The sequence below is a fragment of the Scomber japonicus genome, chromosome 21 (genome assembly GCF_027409825.1).
Source record: "Scomber japonicus isolate fScoJap1 chromosome 21, fScoJap1.pri, whole genome shotgun sequence".
NCBI classification, from domain to species: domain Eukaryota; kingdom Metazoa; phylum Chordata; class Actinopteri; order Scombriformes; family Scombridae; genus Scomber; species Scomber japonicus.
The window spans coordinates 13,207,004-13,226,302 of NC_070598.1; the positions used below are offsets into that span (position 1 = coordinate 13,207,004).

The following is a 19,299-nucleotide window of genomic DNA, read 5'->3' on the forward strand; positions in this document are numbered from 1 at the left end:
CCCCGGCAGAACCACATTGTAGGAATAACACAAGACCTCTCATCACCTCCCCAGCCCAGATGCACATTCAGACTCTGTGACTGGGCTCATTCATACCTGCACTCTCAGATGTTAGTTTTGAAACCTCTATTTCCCAATGTGAAATGTGAGCGAAATTAAATACACTTTCTCAGTCTTGTTTGAGTAGGTGATCTGAGCTGTCCCTTCTCATTCATCTTGTTATGATGTATTAATTCACCCAGACGTTCTCTAAACAGCCAACAGGATGGGACTCAGAGATGTAATAATAATAATAATAATAAGGGGGTAACCTGATGCCTTGCCATTTGAAGTCTTACAGCTGCCAGGGCCTCCTCCTCTCTGTAAGATGCCACAGATAGCCATCAGTGGCTGCAGATATATCCTGAACCGTGTAAATCAGACCTATAGTAGCTGACAAGCTGTGTTTAGACTGTAGATGCAGAGATTGCCATTGCTTTTGCTAGAGCATGTATGTAGTAGCAGGGGGGTTAACCACTAAACACAGGAACCATTAGAAGCTTGGGAGTGGGCATGACATATTTTCTTTTTGTGCCTCATGCATGTTGGGAAAATTAGGCATGCCTCAGAGCCACATTTGACACTTGTGTGCATCTATACTATCATGTAACATGTTTGTGTGTGTACGTATGAACTCGTGGTCTTTACTTATGCAGGAGCTGCTGAAGAGGACCCCGAAGAAGCACAATGACTACACCTTGTTGCAGGAGTCTCTGCAGGTGATGAAGGCGGTGTGCTCAAGCATCAACGAAGCCAAGAGACAAATGGAAAAGTTGGAGATTCTGGAAGAATGGCAGTCCCATATTGAGGGCTGGGAGGTAGGCTTTAACTTAACTCAACACAGTTTGTAATAATTTGATTTTTCATCCAGTGAGTTCAACTTAAATGGCTACAAAGACATGTTTCGTAGTCCTGTGTTGTCAGGGTAGGCCTACAAGTTTTTTTGTCCCCTTTAACTCACAGCTGAGCCCCATCAAATCTCAAAGTCATGACTTATTTAAAGCCACTTAGCCCTATGCCAGCAATTCACCAAGAATTCCAAGTGGCGTGACTTTTGTAGCCTTTTAAGCTTTCTTGTTCTCTCTGGGAACAATGACTTGTATTCACAATGGCCAAATTCTTTCCGCTTGGATGAGCCTGTAGTTACATGCTTTAGGGTGACCGATCCAATCATCATCAGTTAAACCGCACTTCTTCGTCTGCAGGTTGCCTTTAGATTAGTTTTCTTCCTGAGAACAGGGGGATTCCTTAATAAGGGGTCAGTAGGCCTAATAGTGGTTGGAAAAAGGAAACAGTGGCGGTAATTGTTAAGCAAGAGACTGTGATGCTTATGTAATTGACCTGGTTTCATCCAAAGGGGTCCTAAAGGCTTCCTATAAACACACAGACAAAGAGATGCTGTTGATACTGATGCAGGTTCTGACTAAGGTGTAATAAAACACAAGCTTTCAACTCACTCAGATAGATACTGCAGAGCACAGTTATTCCTCTTTGCATGTGAGTGAGATGTTCAAGTTTTTCTAACTGTGTTATATTAGGGTCACTGACAACATTGAAGTGTTGTTAGAGTATTAGAAGGGTCTTAAGTAAGGCTTTTAGTAAGTTTATTTGCTTCATAGTAAAATATACTGCAGGGAAATGAATAGCTGGGCAAACTTTATGTCAAAATAAACATCTTGAATCTATTAATTTAGAAGCGGACCAAAAAAACTAAAGCTTGTGATGGATTTAGACATATTGTTGGGAATTTATATAAAAAAGCTGTTTTGCAGTTAAATGGGAGAGGAAAATAAACACTATAGATATTAGGTGTCTACAATCACACACATACACACACAGACAGCTAAAACTCTAATAGTAATGTGATCAGAATGAGGTTCAGTGTTGGGTGGAGTGACATATCTTGTACTCGACAGTCCTGGCTGTAGCTACTCTGTGGTTTCCCCTCAGCACATTTATTAATTGTAAACATTAGCTCATTCTGGAGCAGTATCGTCTGAGTGCTGCACGCCAGGCTCTGAAGCTCTAAATGAGATGAAACTAAGATGGAGAAAAACAGGGGGGAAAAAAAGAGAGAGAGAGAGAACTGACTGATGGTTGCATCTTGCATTTCTGTGTGGGTGTTTGAGGAATGATGGAGGGATGAGGAGTGATTGTGAGAGCTGCTGTTTTTCCGTTCCTGCTCCTCCGCCCGGCTGATTGCTTGTTAGCGCTGACCTGCTCCACAGCTGGCTGCCCTCAGGGCATCCTGGCAGGTTCACCTCGCGTGGGAGAGACGGGGCGATGGCCCGCCGTGGTCACCATGGTGACGACTGCCAGCATTTGTCAGGGCAGTGATTGTCAGTCGGTTGCAAGTGCCTGTGTTTTGTCACTGCGTGCCATAGGAATAAAATATGTTAATTTTAGAGCAGAGGGTAGTAGTTTCCACTTGTGTTTGACTTCACATTCTGTTCTGTTGTTTAGTTTAATTAGTGTTCTTAAAAACTACTTGAGTGGTGGAGTTTGCTTGATTTGGCTTTTTTAGTTAAAGCATTCCCTCCTCTCATCTCTCCAGAGAAGTGACAAAATATGTCTTCAGAGTTTAATACAAACCTTTCTACCATACTTTCCCCTTAATTAATGGCATATCCTGCTTTGTCATTTCTCATTTTTTATCCTCTTTTCTGCAGTTATTATGCCTGGCAGTTGTCTGACTACAAAAATAGAGGGTTGAAATTTAGATGAAACAGATGACTGAGGGTTTAAAGTGTTGCTTAAGTTTTAGACTGAATACACCCACTGCTGTTGGGCTTTGGCTTGGAACAAGATTGATGTGAAGAGTGATAGAAAAGTGCTCTAGAGAAAAAGAAAAACCAAAGAAGTCTCCACCAAAAAGAGGTAAATTGGCTGGTTGCTCTATTAAAAGCACATGAAACACAAAGGGGAAGTGTTGGTTCTTCCATTAAGGAAATGCAGATCTAAAGCCTGGTGTTGCTATTGGCCCCTTCAAGTGACCAAGACAAGCTGGCCTTTCCATGTCTGGCGTGCACACATTCACTGGCTGCAAATTAGTTTAACATCTGGTCATAGGCTGGGGAGTTAAAAGGCCCCGAAAGAGCGGGAGAATAAAAAAACAGTGTGGGGGAAGGAATGAAAGAGATAGAGGAATAGACCGGGGAATCAAGAGGAGGGGGAAAAAAGTGAGAGATGATGGGCAGAAGGAAGGGGAGAATAAAAAAGGCGAGGCGAAAAAAGAAGGAAAAAACGGGATAGGCTTTGGCCTGCTGATGTCTCCAGCAGGAGGAAATGCTTAGCACATTTTCCGGCTCTGTGCGCATGGGAGTTATTTTTAGCTCTGAAGGGCCGATCAAACGTGGTACATAAATTCCCAGAGCAGGCAAGGTAAGGGAAAAGACAGCACATTTTATCACTTGCAGCAGGACCCCTAACCAGTATGGTGACCAGGCACGACAATGCAACACATAGTTTGACTGGACGGGATGTTATTCTATAGAAGCTATTAACGGCTGCGTATTTTAAAGTCCCAGACCAATCTGCTATGAGGAAGCAGGGGGTGTTTTTACAGACCCCTGAGAAAAGGAACAGGAAAGGTTGGGCTTTGTAATCCCTCCTCCTGTTCAAACACCATGTGTGAGCATTCAAACTTTTCTGAAGAATAGAAACCTTTTCTTTAAAATGAAACTTTCAAATTAACATTATTTGCCTGTTTAAATAACTTACTGATTAACTGTGTCCATCTATATGTCTAAGCATCTCTTATACTGTTATACTATATTTTCTTCTGTCTGTTTAACTTTGTCATCCATATGTCTGTTTCCAGGGCTCCAATATCACAGATACGTGCACTGAGATGCTCATGCAGGGTGTCCTGCTGAAGATTTCTGCTGGAAACATACAAGAGAGGATTTTCTTTCTGTTTGACAAGCTTCTGGTATATTGCAAGAAGAAAAACAGGTGTCTTGACTTTTTATTTAATACTCCACAGACACAAATCACAAAGTAGAAGATAAATTTAAATACTAATTAGACTGTGTGTATTTTTGTAGGAGACAGAATAAAGATATCGGTCATGCAAATGTGTAATTTTCCCTCTGTCTCTACGCTCTGACGGAACATTTAAAGAATGAGCTTCATAAATAATTCACAGCACCAGTTTCTTTACTTTTTTAAAGAAAAGGGAGCAGTGCACTGAGGGAAGTGTCTTAGTTTTTCACATGGGAGTACAAAGAAAGTTCATGCTGCAGAGGAGACATGTTAGAAATTGATTTCTCACTTTGGGATATGTGATTATTTGAATATATAATATATAATCATCATCTCTGGACACATGTTCCTTTTATTTTAGTGCTGACTTATCTTTAGTGTACATTTCTGGTGTAAATTATGATAAGCGCTAGCTGAGTCAGGAAACTCTTGCTGATTGCAGACTGTTGTTGTGCGTCTGCAGGCAAGGCACTTGATGAATAGTCTTCTCTGTATAAATTAGTTTCTATTTTGTCGGGTCTGTGCTACTCACGTTGAGTCACTGATGCAGCTGCAAACAATGTTGCTACGTCCATTGTATGTGTTTTTGGCAGCTTTTGTTCACTCACTATCAGCCAGGCTGACACCAGCTCTGATTTGCTTTTACCAGCTGTGTACAGTGTACTGTCTGATGGTGGTGCATAAAATCAAATTAATTCACTGACTAAATAAAGAAAAAGGAAGAAAGAAAATAACATTTGTTGAATTTAAATCCTCTAAATTGGATACTTTTTCATGTCCCAATTTGGTTAGCACATGTGGACAAACATCAGATGGGTGTAATTCTGAATGAACTTCAGTAAGCAATAAGATATTTAACACCTTATCTGGTTGTTCTTATTCTTTATTCAAGGCGTTTAAAAAACAGCAAGGCGGCCACTGAGGGTCCTCGCTACCTGTTCAGAGGCAGAATCAACACAGAGGTGATGGAAGTGGAAAATGTGGATGATGGCACGGGTGAGTGGTCCTGTAAAAAGATCCAACATTTATTATGGACTAATGTACTTTTACACAGTTAGATTTTCTTTCTCTTTATTTGCTCACTCGCTTTCAGATCTTCATTTTTTTATTTCAACACTTTCTGGCAGCTGGAGTTTAAAACTATACCATAATGATCCACACAGGAAGGTTGACAACATAGTCCTGGGCCTAAACTGTTGGACAACTATGTGATTTTACACTTGGACCGTTGATAGAAAAATAACATTTACCTATAAACATTTTTTTTAGACGTCTTAAGTTACATATTCTTGAGTCTGTGCTGCCGCTGGTGAACTTGAGCGCTTGTGTCTCTTGGCCTCACATAGCCACTGATTATCATTTGTATTTGTAGAAGCCATCATTTCCTCTCCAACAGACCTAGATGGGCAGTAATATTGGGTTTTTTTGGTGCGAGATGGATGGGTTTGGGTCTGGAGAGGGAGGATAAACATACGAGGCAGGCGGCGGTGCAGTAACTCGTGGGTGTTCTGCACCACAGGCGGGAGATCTCAATCTGAAATCCAGGGCGACAGGAGTATTTTAGTTCAGATTCCTACGTAATGAAAGCTCCGCGACTCTTTCCCAGGCACACACTTGCTGCCCAAGGTTTGAAAAAACAAAAAAAAAAACAACAAAAAAAAAACACCCTTGAGGCTTACCATATAAAGGACACCACACTGTAGATGCTTTTAGACATGATTGTAATTGATGATTGTAATGGTTTGCATTTTGTTACACCCTCAGAGGGGAAACATCAAGAGGTCAGCTGTGGAGGTATTTGAAATGTTGCTAAGAGATGGAAATAATGACAGAGATTCAACCAACGGTCAGGGGTTCATTTCCATTTGCTGGAGGTTTTGACAGTCTCAACATCGATATGTGAGTGTAGGTGGTGAATTTACAAGTAGCCATCACCTCTGAGAGAGTTTTCTGAGTAAATTTCTGAGTCTCCGTTAGTAAATAATGCTGATGGATGGGTCTTCCTCTGCATGTGTGTCCACTCGTTTATCTCATTAAAGGAGAGGAGCGATAATCAATGCAGCACTCAGTAGAGCGGTTATGAGGGCTGGTGCTAGAGCTGGGAAAAATTAGTCTAGACTGAGCATTTGTGCTATGATAGAGTATATTATTCTCAATAGTTTTAGAATCAAAGCAAAGGATGCACTACTCTAAAAAAAGCCTTAAATCACAAAAAAAAACATGTTTATTTCTTGGTCTTTCCTGTATGATACTCGGTGTTGCCATCACAACCCATGTTTTCTCTTGCTTGGGGTTGTGTCTCATGTTAAAACTGTGTTTTTACGCGGTAACCCCCATTTACTATGAATCTTACTTCTTAACAACTCTGTTTACAGTGTCATGATCAGCGCCACCACTGATTCATGGCGCTCCCTTTTCAAACATGAAAAAGTACTCCGAGCTGAAATGAGTCAAAAAAGCGGACTGGTGTTGTTCCACCCCTCAGCTAGCAGAGGACTTTATAAAACAAGTAGAGTCAAGATATTTCCTTTCTGTGCTCTCCTCCTCTGCCTCGCAGCTGACTACCACAGCAGCGGGAACATAGTGAACAACGGCTGGAAGATCCACAACACGGCAAAGAACAAGTGGTTTGTCTGCATGGCAAAGACCCCGGAGGAGAAGCAGGAGTGGCTGGAGGCCATCATGAAGGAGAGGGAGCGGAGGAAAAGTAAGAGGGCGCTTCTGTGTATCAGTATCAGGGCGGGGGTCGATTCATTTTAATACATTTGGATAGGGGAAACTCATTTCGCTTTTTTTTTTCTTCCCTCCTTTTCAACATCTGTCTTGAATTATATAACTCAGAATATATGCTGTGTTTTTGATGATTAATGATGAATAAAAAAGAGAGTACATCCCACCCTTATTAGTATGTGGGATCTGCATGACAGAAAAGAGAGAGAGAGCAATGCACTTTGGTTAACAGATTTTCAAGCTGTCATTCTTGTCAAGTAAAATACATAGTGACAACAGCATATTTTCAGTTGTTTCTTTACTAATTTTCAGATCGTGTACATGATAAACTCTTCATAATGTCAGTCATTAACCCTGCCTAAGACTATTAGTGCCAACGCTGAAAGGCACCGCTAATTATCTTGTGAAATTAGTAGACATTAACCTTCTCCAGTTAGTAATTGATGTCACATCTAGTCTCTGAGCTGACTGCGAAGATCACGAATGCCATGTTACTGACAGGCTTTTTGCACCCACCTCCCTCCTCTGCTGTGTAGGTCTGAGGCTCGGCATGGAACAGGATACGTGGGTGATGGTGTCAGAGAAGGGGGAGAAGCTCTACCACCTCATGACCAAGGGTAACCTCATTAAGGACCGGAAACGAAAGCTCACCACCTTTCCCAAGTGCTTCCTTGGAAGGTAAGGCTCACACCTCTGATCCGGACACTCGGTTTGTCCGGAGAGGAAGCTGCTGAGTATTTAACGCTTGTGGTTTCGTCAGTGTGAGCATTGTCACTGTGACAGAGTGTGTGAATGTCGAACTGAATGACTGTGCCATGAGCTTTTTAGATAAACCAGAATGAATATCTAATTCTGTGTATTTCTACCTTTGAGATTCGTAGGTATTTTTATTTGATACAATTAGGTAGGAAGGCTTTGTGCAGGGTTAAGTGAATTATAATAGCACCCACAGTGTATGATAATATCCTCAGAGCAGATTACGCGGAACACATTTGCCGTGCAGATCCGTTTCTCTATTCCTGCTTTGCATTCTTAAATTGGCAAGGATTTCTAAAGACAGCTGGGAAAAAGAAAGTGTCGGCGCTTTTTGTTCAGGGAGACTGTGTGTTATGTATATCTGCAGTCTCAGTCATGGGAAAATCAAATCCAGCCAGATTTGCCCATGAATCTTATTTAAGGATTATTGGTGTTGTGTCTGGGGAGGGATCGGCCATTGAATGCCAGTCATAAATCACAGGGAGATATCCCTGTGTGGCTCAGCTGACTGCCTGCTTTCTCCCTCGCCATGTTAGATTACAATAAGCTCTCTGCTGAGGAATCCATGAGGTAACTACTGTAGAGGGCCCAATAAGCCAGAGCAGCTTCTTGTGTGTGTGTGTGTGTGTGTGTGTGTGTGTGTGTGTGTGTGTTAAGGGTGGGGGGTAGTTTTGCCAGTACACTTTCCACTTTTGATAAGTCTAAACACACATATCTGTCCTTTATTTTTGATAGGTAAGAATATTTAAGGGGTGCTTTGCTAAAAATCCCTCCTTGGGCTACACTATTTTTAAGTATGCATGAGTTTATGCCCCCATTTCAGCATTTTTACTTTCATCATATAAGCTGTAGATGTCTTTCTGTCATATCAGTTTTTCAGATTTTCACAAATAATTAAAAAAAAAAAGTTGTGCTGACGTTAGTTTGCTCAGGCTTTAATCCTGTACAGGGAGACACTTCTTAGATGCAGCTCGGCAGCTCCTGCAATCAAGTTCAAAATCAGATAATCAGAGGGCACAGGCTGTAACTCCAATCACTGATGTGTGAGTTCCTGTCTCTCTGCTGTATTAACTACCAGAACCCGCTGATCCTCAAATCTTATACTGTGATAAAATGTTCTTTTCTTTAAGTCTGAAAATCTTGATGGGACACAGCATCTCTTGCTTCGCTAAGCTGGGAAAGAACAGAATGCTATGACCTCAATTCTTATGTCCATTCCTCACATTCAACACGACTTCCTCTTTTGCAAATAAATGTGCTTCCTGTATTGTAAATTCATAGCTGGTCGTAAGTATGAAAAGGTGGTAAAGCTGGATTAGGATAGTAAAAATCTTCAAACATCTTGCTGTAGCCGAGGAGTTTTCTATGTTTGAAAATGAAAATTGTATGTGACGGCCAGAAGTCTTTTTATAGAGTGACGACACTATGCAATTTGAGGAGGGTTAGAAAAAACATGAAGTATTTTCACAAGAGAGTCTTGGTTGGATGTTATTTAAACTGTACTCCTATCTGGACAGTTGAAATCCCATAACAAATTTGCCTTATAAACACCCCAGTACGATCCAGAATGAAAGATGTTTTGACTGGTAATAGTCGCGCTGAAAATCACCCGAGCTCAAACATTCATTTCAAAATCCCTGTTATTTTTAAAAGCATGGAGAGAGAGAGAGAAAAAAAAGGAACAGCCAAAAAGTCCAATTGGACATAGTTGCGGCCAAGTTACATCGTATGGTGGTTTGGAATGAGGAGTTACTTTCTCCTTTGGTCCATGCAGACAACACCAGATCCCTTGCGGTCTGGAAGAGGAATGGATCTGTCAGCTAAAAAGATTAAAAGGATCAAACGTTGGTCACATGTGGGCACCTTGTTGAGTCTGAAGAGATCATATGGTGAGAAAGTAGCTCAAGTGAAGCTCCCTTTGGAAACATATACAGCTTGGCTAACACCTGGATGACCATTTGCGGATGAAAGGACATCTCTAGCCCCCCTGTACTTCCCCTGTCTGAGATGATTTTGGAGATGATTACATGTAGGCGTAATTTGCGAATTGGAACCAGCATGGTATGTCTCTGATGAAAGCCACATTGCCTATGGCTTCAGTTTAGCCCACTCCCTCCATTGTGAAATGAGTTTTCTTTATTCTCTTTCCACGCCTCCTCTTTCTTTTTGATTGTTTTTTAAGGCTGAGGGCTATTTCTGGGTCTCAAACTCCTCCCCTTTAAATGGTACAATCGTATTTGTGGCTTGGTTCCTGCGACAGTGTAATTCATCAAAGGAACTGTGTGTGACAGCCACCTAGCTTGCAGTTATCAGCCCATTTTAAACCGAGAATAAACAAACAAGAGATTCAAATATTTTTTGTCTTTTCTACACGGGACAGACAAAAGTGTCTGTTTGTTGTGATAGATGTTGATGAAAAGGCCTTTAAGAGTTCCATGGAAAGGTTAGACGTCCTGTATGAAATGCCCTTTATCTTTGTCAGCCTCTGCTCTTTTTCATGACATTACTTGGAATACACCCTTTGCTCTATCAGCATACAAAAATTAAACCTTTATCTATATCCTGAATGAAAAGGTCCTCATCTGGGATTTGATTATAATGCAGAAACTTAAAGCAATAGATTGACATTATGGGAAATGAGAATGGGATAGGGTTAATGGGACAAGTTGGCGACAAGCTAACAGTGTTAATGCTATGATGAGCTAACCAGCTGCTGACTGTAGCTTCATATTTAGCAGACAGACATGAGAGTGGTATTGATCTTAATGAGAAACAATCAAAGTTGAATTTCAGTAGAAGAACAGCTGCAGGTTTTTATTAATCTGCTAATCTGCTTTATCAAGAATTTGAGAGTGTGGTTTAATCAAATTTGATTGACAGCAACATGAAAACATATACTACCAATGCCCAATAAATTATTATTAAATAAAATAATAATTAATTAAAATAAATTCTGATTGGTATTGTATTCACATAGGATCCCTGAGCTCACAGTAAGTGGCAAATTGACAAAACAGTTTCTTAAGGCCTTTAAAGGCAGAAATAAAGTTAAATTAGCTTAAATATTGTGTTTTTTTCACAACTACACATGTAGATCTCAATTGCACCAGACAGTTACAGCAGACAGCCAGCTCCATTTTAAGTGATGACTCCCTTCCCCTTTCATATGAGTTCCAGCCTTTGCCGTCTGGACGAAGATTCAAAGTCCCAAGGTCTAAGACCACACGTCATAGGAATAGATTTGTTCCTGCTGCTGTCTCTGTGCACTTTTCTACTTTTAAGATCTACCTTATTTATTTTTCTATTTATTGGAAATTAGACCTGACTTTTTTTTCTTTTTTATCTTGTTTTACTTTTCAAATCCTGTTCAGTAAGCCTTGTGAGCACCTGCCCATGTCTGCTTTCGTGGTGTTTCAAACTGTCTGCGGTCACTGAAGTTTGTATGTATGTATCTGTTTGAATGTTGAGATGCCCTCTCCTGAAACTGCAACCAAATCTACCTTCGGGTATTAATAAAGTTGCCTTGACCTTGACCTTGCTGGAAACTGTTTATTGCATATATGACCCTTATATACCTGATGCCATGAAAACTATGTAGCTCAAACTTCCACAGTGTTTTTCCATCTATATCTATATCATCCAGCAAAGATGGACAAATTGACATTTGTGGAGCGAAAAAGACTTTAAGCACGAGTGGTTAAAGAGTATATAATGTTCAGCAAGGGGTGGGAGGAAGAGGAGATGGGGTGTCTGGTCAGTTGTATCTATGGAAACTTTTCTAATTGCTTCCGGCCCTCCTGTTGACAAGCGACCGAGTCCATCATGCCCTGGAAGTGAATTCCTTAGAATTCCAATGGTGCTGCTGGCCATGTTTGTTTGGCTTTTATCTGGAGACAGGACATCAGGGATGTAATCAGATAGGCTGCTCCTGCTCTGCCTGTTCTGCCCATTCAGTCGCCACTCTCTTTCTTTCTTTTGTCTCTCTCTCTCTCTCTCTCTCTCTCTCTCTCTCTCTCTCTCTCTCTCTCTCTCTCTCTCTCTCTCTCTCTCTCTCTCTCTCTCTCTCTCTCTCTCTCTCTCTGTGTGTCTGTCTGTCTCTTAGTTGCTAAATTATGTAGAATTATCCCATTTAACTCATTTGGGCCATCAGAAGATTGGATGCTGTGATTGTTGTTCTGGCAGTTGGTATGTTTCCTCTTCCCTGCTGTAAATGATGCAGAGCAAAAATTATCTTGCGTTTTTCCATCAAGAACTTCCCAAGACACAATTATGTACTCTCACATTTGATAGTGTTACATTGTATGTCCAAAAATAAATAAAGTTTGAAGCTGACAAAACACATAAACCAAAGCCTGCTAGTTGTTTTAACAAGCTGATGTGGCCCCTAACAGTAAATAAATAATGTATTTTTGCCAAGACAGCGTTTGTTACCATAGTCACATCTATTTAAAGTAAATGTTGTTCGTCAAAAGCCTCTCAGGAATGATGGCAAAGGCTTCTAGTGAGGCATTTCCCATTTTTCAGATTACAAAGCAGAAATGTTCTCCCCCCTCCACTCATCATACACATTCTCTTCTATGGGGTGATGGGATATCTCTCGGGATTTTTTTGTATGTTTGTTATGTTACTCCTGAGTGAATATATGTGTCATTATGCCAGTGTTGTGTTTTGTGTGTCCCCAGTGAATTTGTGTCTTGGCTGATGGAAATCAATGAGACAGGCAACCCAGAGGAAGGGGTTCACCTGGGTCAGGCTCTGCTGGAGAATGGCATCATCCACCACGGTGGGTTTCTCACAGTTTTCTCCTTCCTGCTCTCCAGCTTGGACCTGCTTTATCATCCTTTCCTGTCTTGTATCTAAAACCAAATTTACCACAGACTAATTTACACTGTGCTGCACGATGTTGAGCATGCAAATGCCTGCCATTGCCTAACCTAATCTCTAGCCATGTCTAATGAATGTCCCTCATCCTGAAACTAGAGTTTCACAATACTTTCATTCCCTGGCTGAAGCCTACTGTGTAGATGCAGCTGTCTTATTTATGTCTTAGCAGGTGTCCCATTTAAACACTCCCTTGACACAATGTTTAGGTAAGGGATTATAAATATTAATCTCCTCTAGCTGTAATGTTTGTGTAATATTTGCTCAGTGGCTGTTTTGTGGTTTTGTGGTTTTGTGTAACAAGTGTGTTTAGTACATGAGGCTTAAGCTGGCTAATGCTTTGCGTTCACACTAAATGGCGCGTACCACTCTGCATGTATATTTTCCTCAAAAGAGTAGGGCCCCTGGCCAAGTTGTATCTTAAATCACTCAGGGGTGCTTTATTGCTTCCTCACAGAGAAATGAGATTGGGCTTTAGAGCTGTTCCTAACAGAGAGGAAAAACTCTGAACCCCTCTGAGCTCTCACAGTGCAGTTAGAAGTCACCATGTAAAAAACGATAGAATATCTTTTCATAAAAACCTTCAATGGAACCTGCTGGTCCACATTCAACTGTTATTACTGTTAGGAGGGTCCCCAACAAAGTCGCCTAAAGCAAGAGGGGCAGGGAGCTCAGCACTGCAATGTTATCTGTGACTACTTTGTATGAGGTTTGAGGCTTTGAGTCTGGGAAGCTTGTTTCACTATGTAACCCTGCTTGGCTTGAATATGCCTTTAAACCTCTTTTACTTTGCAATTTTAAACAAAGATGAATAAAGCTCCCTCAGGGTTTGAGACTTTCATTTTGGCACATTTCATTTAAAAAACCTCCTTGTGTTCTGAATTGCATTTTTAGTCACAGACAAACACCAGTTCAAACCTGAGCCTGTGCTGTACCGCTTTCGCTACGACGATGGCACCTACCACCCAAGAAGTGACATGTATGATGTCATTTCAAAGGTAACTGTGATACAGAAGAGTGTAATTTAATTAGAATCACATTTTATCACTGAATTTCACTAAATTTGTTTGCTTGTCTTGTTTATCTCAGGGTGTTCGCCTCTTCTGTCGCCTTCACAGCCTTTTCACTCCTGTCATCAGGTAGGCGGCCATTTTCTTTTCCAGTCCATTGCAAACCATCCAGGTGGGGCTCCAGTAGCTCAGTGTCTGGCTCTTGCTTCTAAAAATAACTCTGCCGCAAAGTGACCACAGCGGAGGAGAGAAACATCACGGTGAGCTATGAGCTCATTGTTCTTAAAGAGGAACTGACTTAAAAGGAGTTGGCACAGATGTTGATGGAGTACAACAGGGCCTGTGGGTGATTGAGCTTGGCAGGTTTTATCTGTCCGGTCTCAAAACACAGATGTGGCAAGGAAGATTGAGTCTGTCCGATGTTACAAGTAGTTTGGATACCTGTGGTTAACACTGACGAATTTCTTTGTTCGCTTTTAAAAAGTTCATGTTAGTTTCTCAATCTGAAAAAAAGTTGAAATTCACAGCTGCAACTAGCATCATGTCTGTTATAAAGCATTCAGTGGAGGCCATTCAGTCACAGTACACAGGTCTTACACATTTGGCTGACTGAGACTGACAGCATATTGATCCTGTGCTCTGAAAGGTCTGACACAGAGCTGGCAAAACATCGATTGCAATTCTTCAACAGAAAACATGATTCAAAATAGCTATGTTAATATCTGAAGATCAACACTGTGTTTCAAGGCTTTCTGTGCCATTATTCTGGAATAATAATAAGTGAGTTCCCAGTTTGTCAATTGTAAACATGGAAGCTGATACATCTAGCATGCTCATGACATTCTCACCTAATCCCAGATGCATAACAGGTGATTTTTGCACATGTAAGAAAACATTCAGTTGTCTAACAGTTAGAAGTGGAGCAATCTCATTTTATTGGAGTAATTTGCTGGCATGCTCTGGTTTTTGTTGTTGTTCTGTTAAATTCCATTTGAACAGTGCTTGAGGTTCAGGCTGCTGATGCGTTTTACCGCAAAGCACCGCATCTAGGTTAGCTGTTTATGTTGGATTTCAAATGGCCTGAAGAAAAGCTTTAATTTCACACCAATAAAACGCTGCTATAGCTGGAGGGGGAACTCTGATGCTTGGTGTATTCCAGCACTGAAGCTTTTCTGTGTTTGTTTGATCCAACTACTAAAAAGCCTAAAGGGTGATTTTGTGTATGTGTGTGTCAGCATTCAGCTGGTGTTTGTGTTGGGGCCAAACCTCTTAACCTAAAAACTTTTCTCACTGCGTGTCTTCGTACTACAGCAGTGTGTGTCCTTAACCGGCATATCTGTTCAGTGCATTCATATTGAGAGGCTAGTACAATACATCACAGGACCTGGGAATGCCAGAGTTTAATTGGAGCAACCAGCCCCTGCTTAATTAGGTGGAATTTCCTGGCAGAGCGAGATAGATGAGGCGAAATGGGGAACGAGCACGAAGCTGCTTCTGTGCCCTCCTTATGGCCTTGTTTTCCTCACAAGAAATCTGTGAATCCAGGCCGTCCCAAGGGATCTGATTACTCAGCTTGAAATGTCCACTATACGCAAATACTGTGCACACATAGTTAGACGTTGAAGTATGAATAAAAAAGATCTTTCAACATGTGAATAGTGAGATTGCAAACCCCTCACAGTGCAGCGAAGGTCACTCATAAATTACCCTCATGCATTTCAACACCTGATAAATATTGTCAGGTTGTCTTTGTTATACTGGTAAATCCCCCAGAAGCTCAATATTTATGCTTGCATGTGTAGGATTTTCAAAAATAATAACTAACAATGTGGTGCACAGTACTTGAGTAATTCATCACGACTGAAGCAGTTGATTAAAGCTGGAACTTTCAGCAACATCTGTATAATATATCCCAAAGAATGCTCTGAAAATGCATTTGCCTACATCATCCATTTACCCCCTCGCAAAATGTCAAGGCAAACCTTCCTCTATGGGCAGCAAGTTAAGCACCTCCCTGACCTTTCCCTCTGTTAGTCCTCAAACTGCTGTTTCCTCATGCCGGACATATGGCTGCCCACTGGACCGCTGTTTACCCCCCATTTTTCACTCTGACAGCCTCACTGTGCACCAGCCGCTGTAGCCCCATTCTTCCTGGCTTTAGTATCCCATTCAGGGGAAAAACAGGGTGCCTCTGGTCCAAGTGGTTTATGCATGGCACGGCAGGACAACGTGCCTCACCGGCTAGTACCAACTCTACTGTCCTCATCACAGACCAAAGCAGGCTGTCAAATACAGTTACGCAACAGAATGTTCCATTGTAGAGGAAACAGGGCAGCGTTTGGCCTCTCACACTTCATTCTGAAGAGCTCCAGACAGCTGAGATTGGACTTGGCTCACATGTCATGTTTGACTTGTCTGAACTGTGTGTGTGTGTGCGAGACAGGCATGTGCATGTGCGGTTTGCGTGTGGGTCTGAGTGAGTGTTTGCATGTGGTGGAAGCAGTGGAGTGGTGTAAGTCACGGTGGTTCTGGACTTTCCCGGGGCCTGCAGCTCAGCCCTTGCGTGTCCCCTGGGAGGCCCCTGCGTTCATGGGAAAGTCACGGCTCCATTTCAGACGGCATTCTAGGGGTCTGGCAAAGTGCGGCCGCGTGGGTAACGCTGAGAACAGCAACACCAGACTGACATGGGGCACCCCAGGGCCAAATGCTCCTGGGGTCGTTACCAGCCATCAGCAGTGGAATGCTGTTTTGCTGTCACCAACAGTCAGAAACCCACTTAGATTTATGAGGCCATTGCCAGCGCTTGAAAAGTGTCCACGCCTTGCTGACAGTAGAAATTATTAGTCCTCTTTTAGACATTGTGTTAAAATAGACCAAACAATTACTACTATACATGTTGACCATGTGAGTTTGTTACAGTAACCATGTATCACAGAGTTGGAAAATGGTACAACGGAAGTTGTGGGTTTCCTTCTAATGAAGTTTTCTTCTTTTGCTTCCATTCAGGGATAAAGATTACCATTTGAGGACCTACAAATCAGTGGTGATGGCCAACAAGTTGATAGACTGGCTTATAGCACAGGTAAACCCTAAAACGTCTTCATCTACAGCAAAGGAAGATATAATATTAATGTGTATTACCTTTCAGGGGAATCCTATCTTATCACAGTGTTTGCTAGTACTATCATCATGGTATTGTAAATACAGAAGCAGTAAATTATTATAAGTTGAGAGTTTTGTTTAATATAATACATAACTTTGAACATAGTTCACTGCACTGAAAATCAGTTTGATTTTTCTGTATGGAGTTTTTCATCCACGGTTATATTTATCGACAATGGAAAAAGTTCATTCTGATATTAATTTCCTCCATGTCAGCCAGGCTTAATCCACAGCATGTTGTTCTAAATCACCTGCTGTTTTTCCACCATATTTAAAACACATTGTTCTCCTCCTCCGGAAATTCTGAGATGTTGAAAGAGGGCGCGAGGAAGAGAGAAAGACAGAAAGATCGAAGTGACTGTTGTCATAACAAGCGGGTCACTTCAAAAGTGCAAGAGAGGAAAGAAACTAAGACAACAAAGCGTTTCTTGCCATCAAACTCGAGCCTCTCAGCGGAGCCAAAAGGAAATGAAGAAAGAAAAGCAGAATTGATTCGACAGCTAAGCTTTATTGACTTTGACAGGAAGCTTTGAGGTTGACAGATTGATAGTCCTGTCCAGGATGACAACAAAGAAATTAAATGTATAAGGCGACCACTGCAGAATCAATGAAAGACATCACATGTTTGTGTGTGCATATAAGTGCATATGTGTGTGTGTGTGGTAGAATGTGTTTGGCCCAGACCAGCGGAAAAGCTCTCGATCCTTCAGCAGGACTTCAAGAGCTGTCACACTATGCTGTCTAGACATGATTTTGGCTGTGTTTAAGATTGAGCGTTGTGTGGCTCTGCTGGATTTTTAGCTTTTTGATGCAAGAACAAAGGAGGGGGGTGTCACTGTGACATTTTGACTGCTCTCTAAACCCACAATGTCCTTTGTTATGTGTCTCTTTTTACCCTATTTCTCTCATTCCCTTTTCCTTTTTCTTTCTCCCTTGCCATTGACTTACTCTCTCCATGTTTAATGCTGTGTCTTTTTTCTCCTCTGTGTCCACTCTTTCTTTTTCTTCTGGTGCAGGGGGACTGCAGAACGAGAGAGGAAGCGCTGATCTTGGGGGTGGAGCTGTGCGACAATGGCTTCATGCATCACGGTACATCGCTTTTCACTTTTGAGGATTTTAGCAGAGCGAAAAAACAAACAAACTAGTGATCGTGCCTCTCACAGACCGTGGATTCCTCTCCATCACTGACTAAATGAGAGTTGACTGCTTTGGAGAAACCACACAGAGGACGCCTGGCATTTAGCATCCTGTTTTAGAACACAACCACTCTTGTTCTCTTTCCATTTCTACTTATAATCCCTTTGACATGCTACATGAACAGAACATTTCAATTTCCAATGCAGAATGCAGTGAATCGGTGTGTGTGTGTGTGTGTGTGTGTATGTGTGTACGTGTGGTTTGGGTTATTTGTTCATGCATACTATCATTAACTTTATGCATAAGTGTGTGCATATGACCAAGTGACTAAGTATACATGCATGGCTTCCTTTAGCTGTGAGAACTTGGCAGATAACACATGGATGTTTGTCAGTTTAAGTGCAAATGGTCAGTAGCCATGGTTACAGTTTGTTTACGAGGCTGTCAGGCTTGTTTTTTAACTCTGTGCTCCACTCATGCCAAAGTCCACATCATACACACTACAGTATGAGTCACAGTGTGTCTCTTTCGTACCCCCATGATGTAACCGCTCCAAACTACCCACAGTTCAAGCCTCACACTACAAATTACCAGCACATATATGGAACATAACAGCCCCAACCATCAAACCTTCTTTCACTTCCACAGCCTACAGGGTAATTTCACCATTCGTGCCAGTAAGTTATTTGGCCTGAATATGTAGCTATTAAAATTATTGGCGCTATATTTGATCTTGAGGGGAATGAAGTGAGGGAATGTTAGAAGGAAACTCTGTTTTTCCCCTCAGGGTTATTTATTATTTGAAAACCGAAGTCTTGGTGAAGGCGTTATGTTGCCTTGGAGACTGGGTTCATTCAAAAGTGATATTTTGCCGTGAAAGTGCCCTCTCCCTCGCTTTCTTACAATGTGCATTTGTGCAGTTGGTGTACATGTGTTTTAGTGCACAGGCATGAACCATACACTGATGTTCTAAGCGGAAGTTTTCAATTAGCCATTAAAGGACAGTCGGAGTCTTTGAATTAGAACATGGTCGCATTTTTTAATACAATTGCCTTAAAGGACATTACTCCTAGTTTCCCATGCTCTAGCATATGTATTACACATTGTGCAAACTGCCTTTTTCTCTAACTTTCCTGGCAGCTTTCTATTTTATTAATTGTTTTTTTTATTCATATTTTTTTTTCACCAGACTTTTGAAACTTTGTTTGAGTTATGTAATTGCTTGCAGTGAAATACAGATTATATTATACTTAGGAGGTAATGCAGTGCAGACTTTTAAAAATAAACAACTGTTCTTGCAGAACCGTACAAAAATAATGTAACTGACGAAAATAAATGTAGAATTGATGTGTGTTTTGGATTACGCAGCTTTAAATTTAATAAGATTGAAGTGTCCCTAAACCGATTTCCAGTGGTGGGAAATGGTAGGAAAACATACAAAAAATCCCAAACTTAATAACATGCATTTGAAAATGGTCGGCAGAAATTTGACTTAGCTGTAATTAGGGAGCTAAAATGTTCAGTCGCTCCAGTATGAAGCTTTAATTCTATATACAGTCTATTTGCCAGAAATATCATTATTCAGCAAGTTTCATTTCAG

The 19,299-nt window shown here is 41.3% G+C and overlaps 1 protein-coding gene across 1 annotated transcript in view; it reads left to right on the forward strand.

Moving 5' to 3' along the window:
• The window catches only part of prex2 (phosphatidylinositol-3,4,5-trisphosphate-dependent Rac exchange factor 2), a 90,008-nt gene that overhangs the window by 21,942 nt on the left and 48,767 nt on the right, over positions 1-19,299 (forward strand). The window contains exons 6-15 of the mRNA XM_053342633.1: positions 696-857; positions 3,860-3,993; positions 4,916-5,019; positions 6,581-6,730; positions 7,290-7,431; positions 12,192-12,292; positions 13,285-13,388; positions 13,480-13,529; positions 16,407-16,482; positions 17,579-17,651. Of these exons, the coding sequence (XP_053198608.1) occupies positions 696-857; positions 3,860-3,993; positions 4,916-5,019; positions 6,581-6,730; positions 7,290-7,431; positions 12,192-12,292; positions 13,285-13,388; positions 13,480-13,529; positions 16,407-16,482; positions 17,579-17,651 (1,096 nt within the window). The remainder of the gene's footprint in view (positions 1-695; positions 858-3,859; positions 3,994-4,915; positions 5,020-6,580; positions 6,731-7,289; positions 7,432-12,191; positions 12,293-13,284; positions 13,389-13,479; positions 13,530-16,406; positions 16,483-17,578; positions 17,652-19,299) is intronic.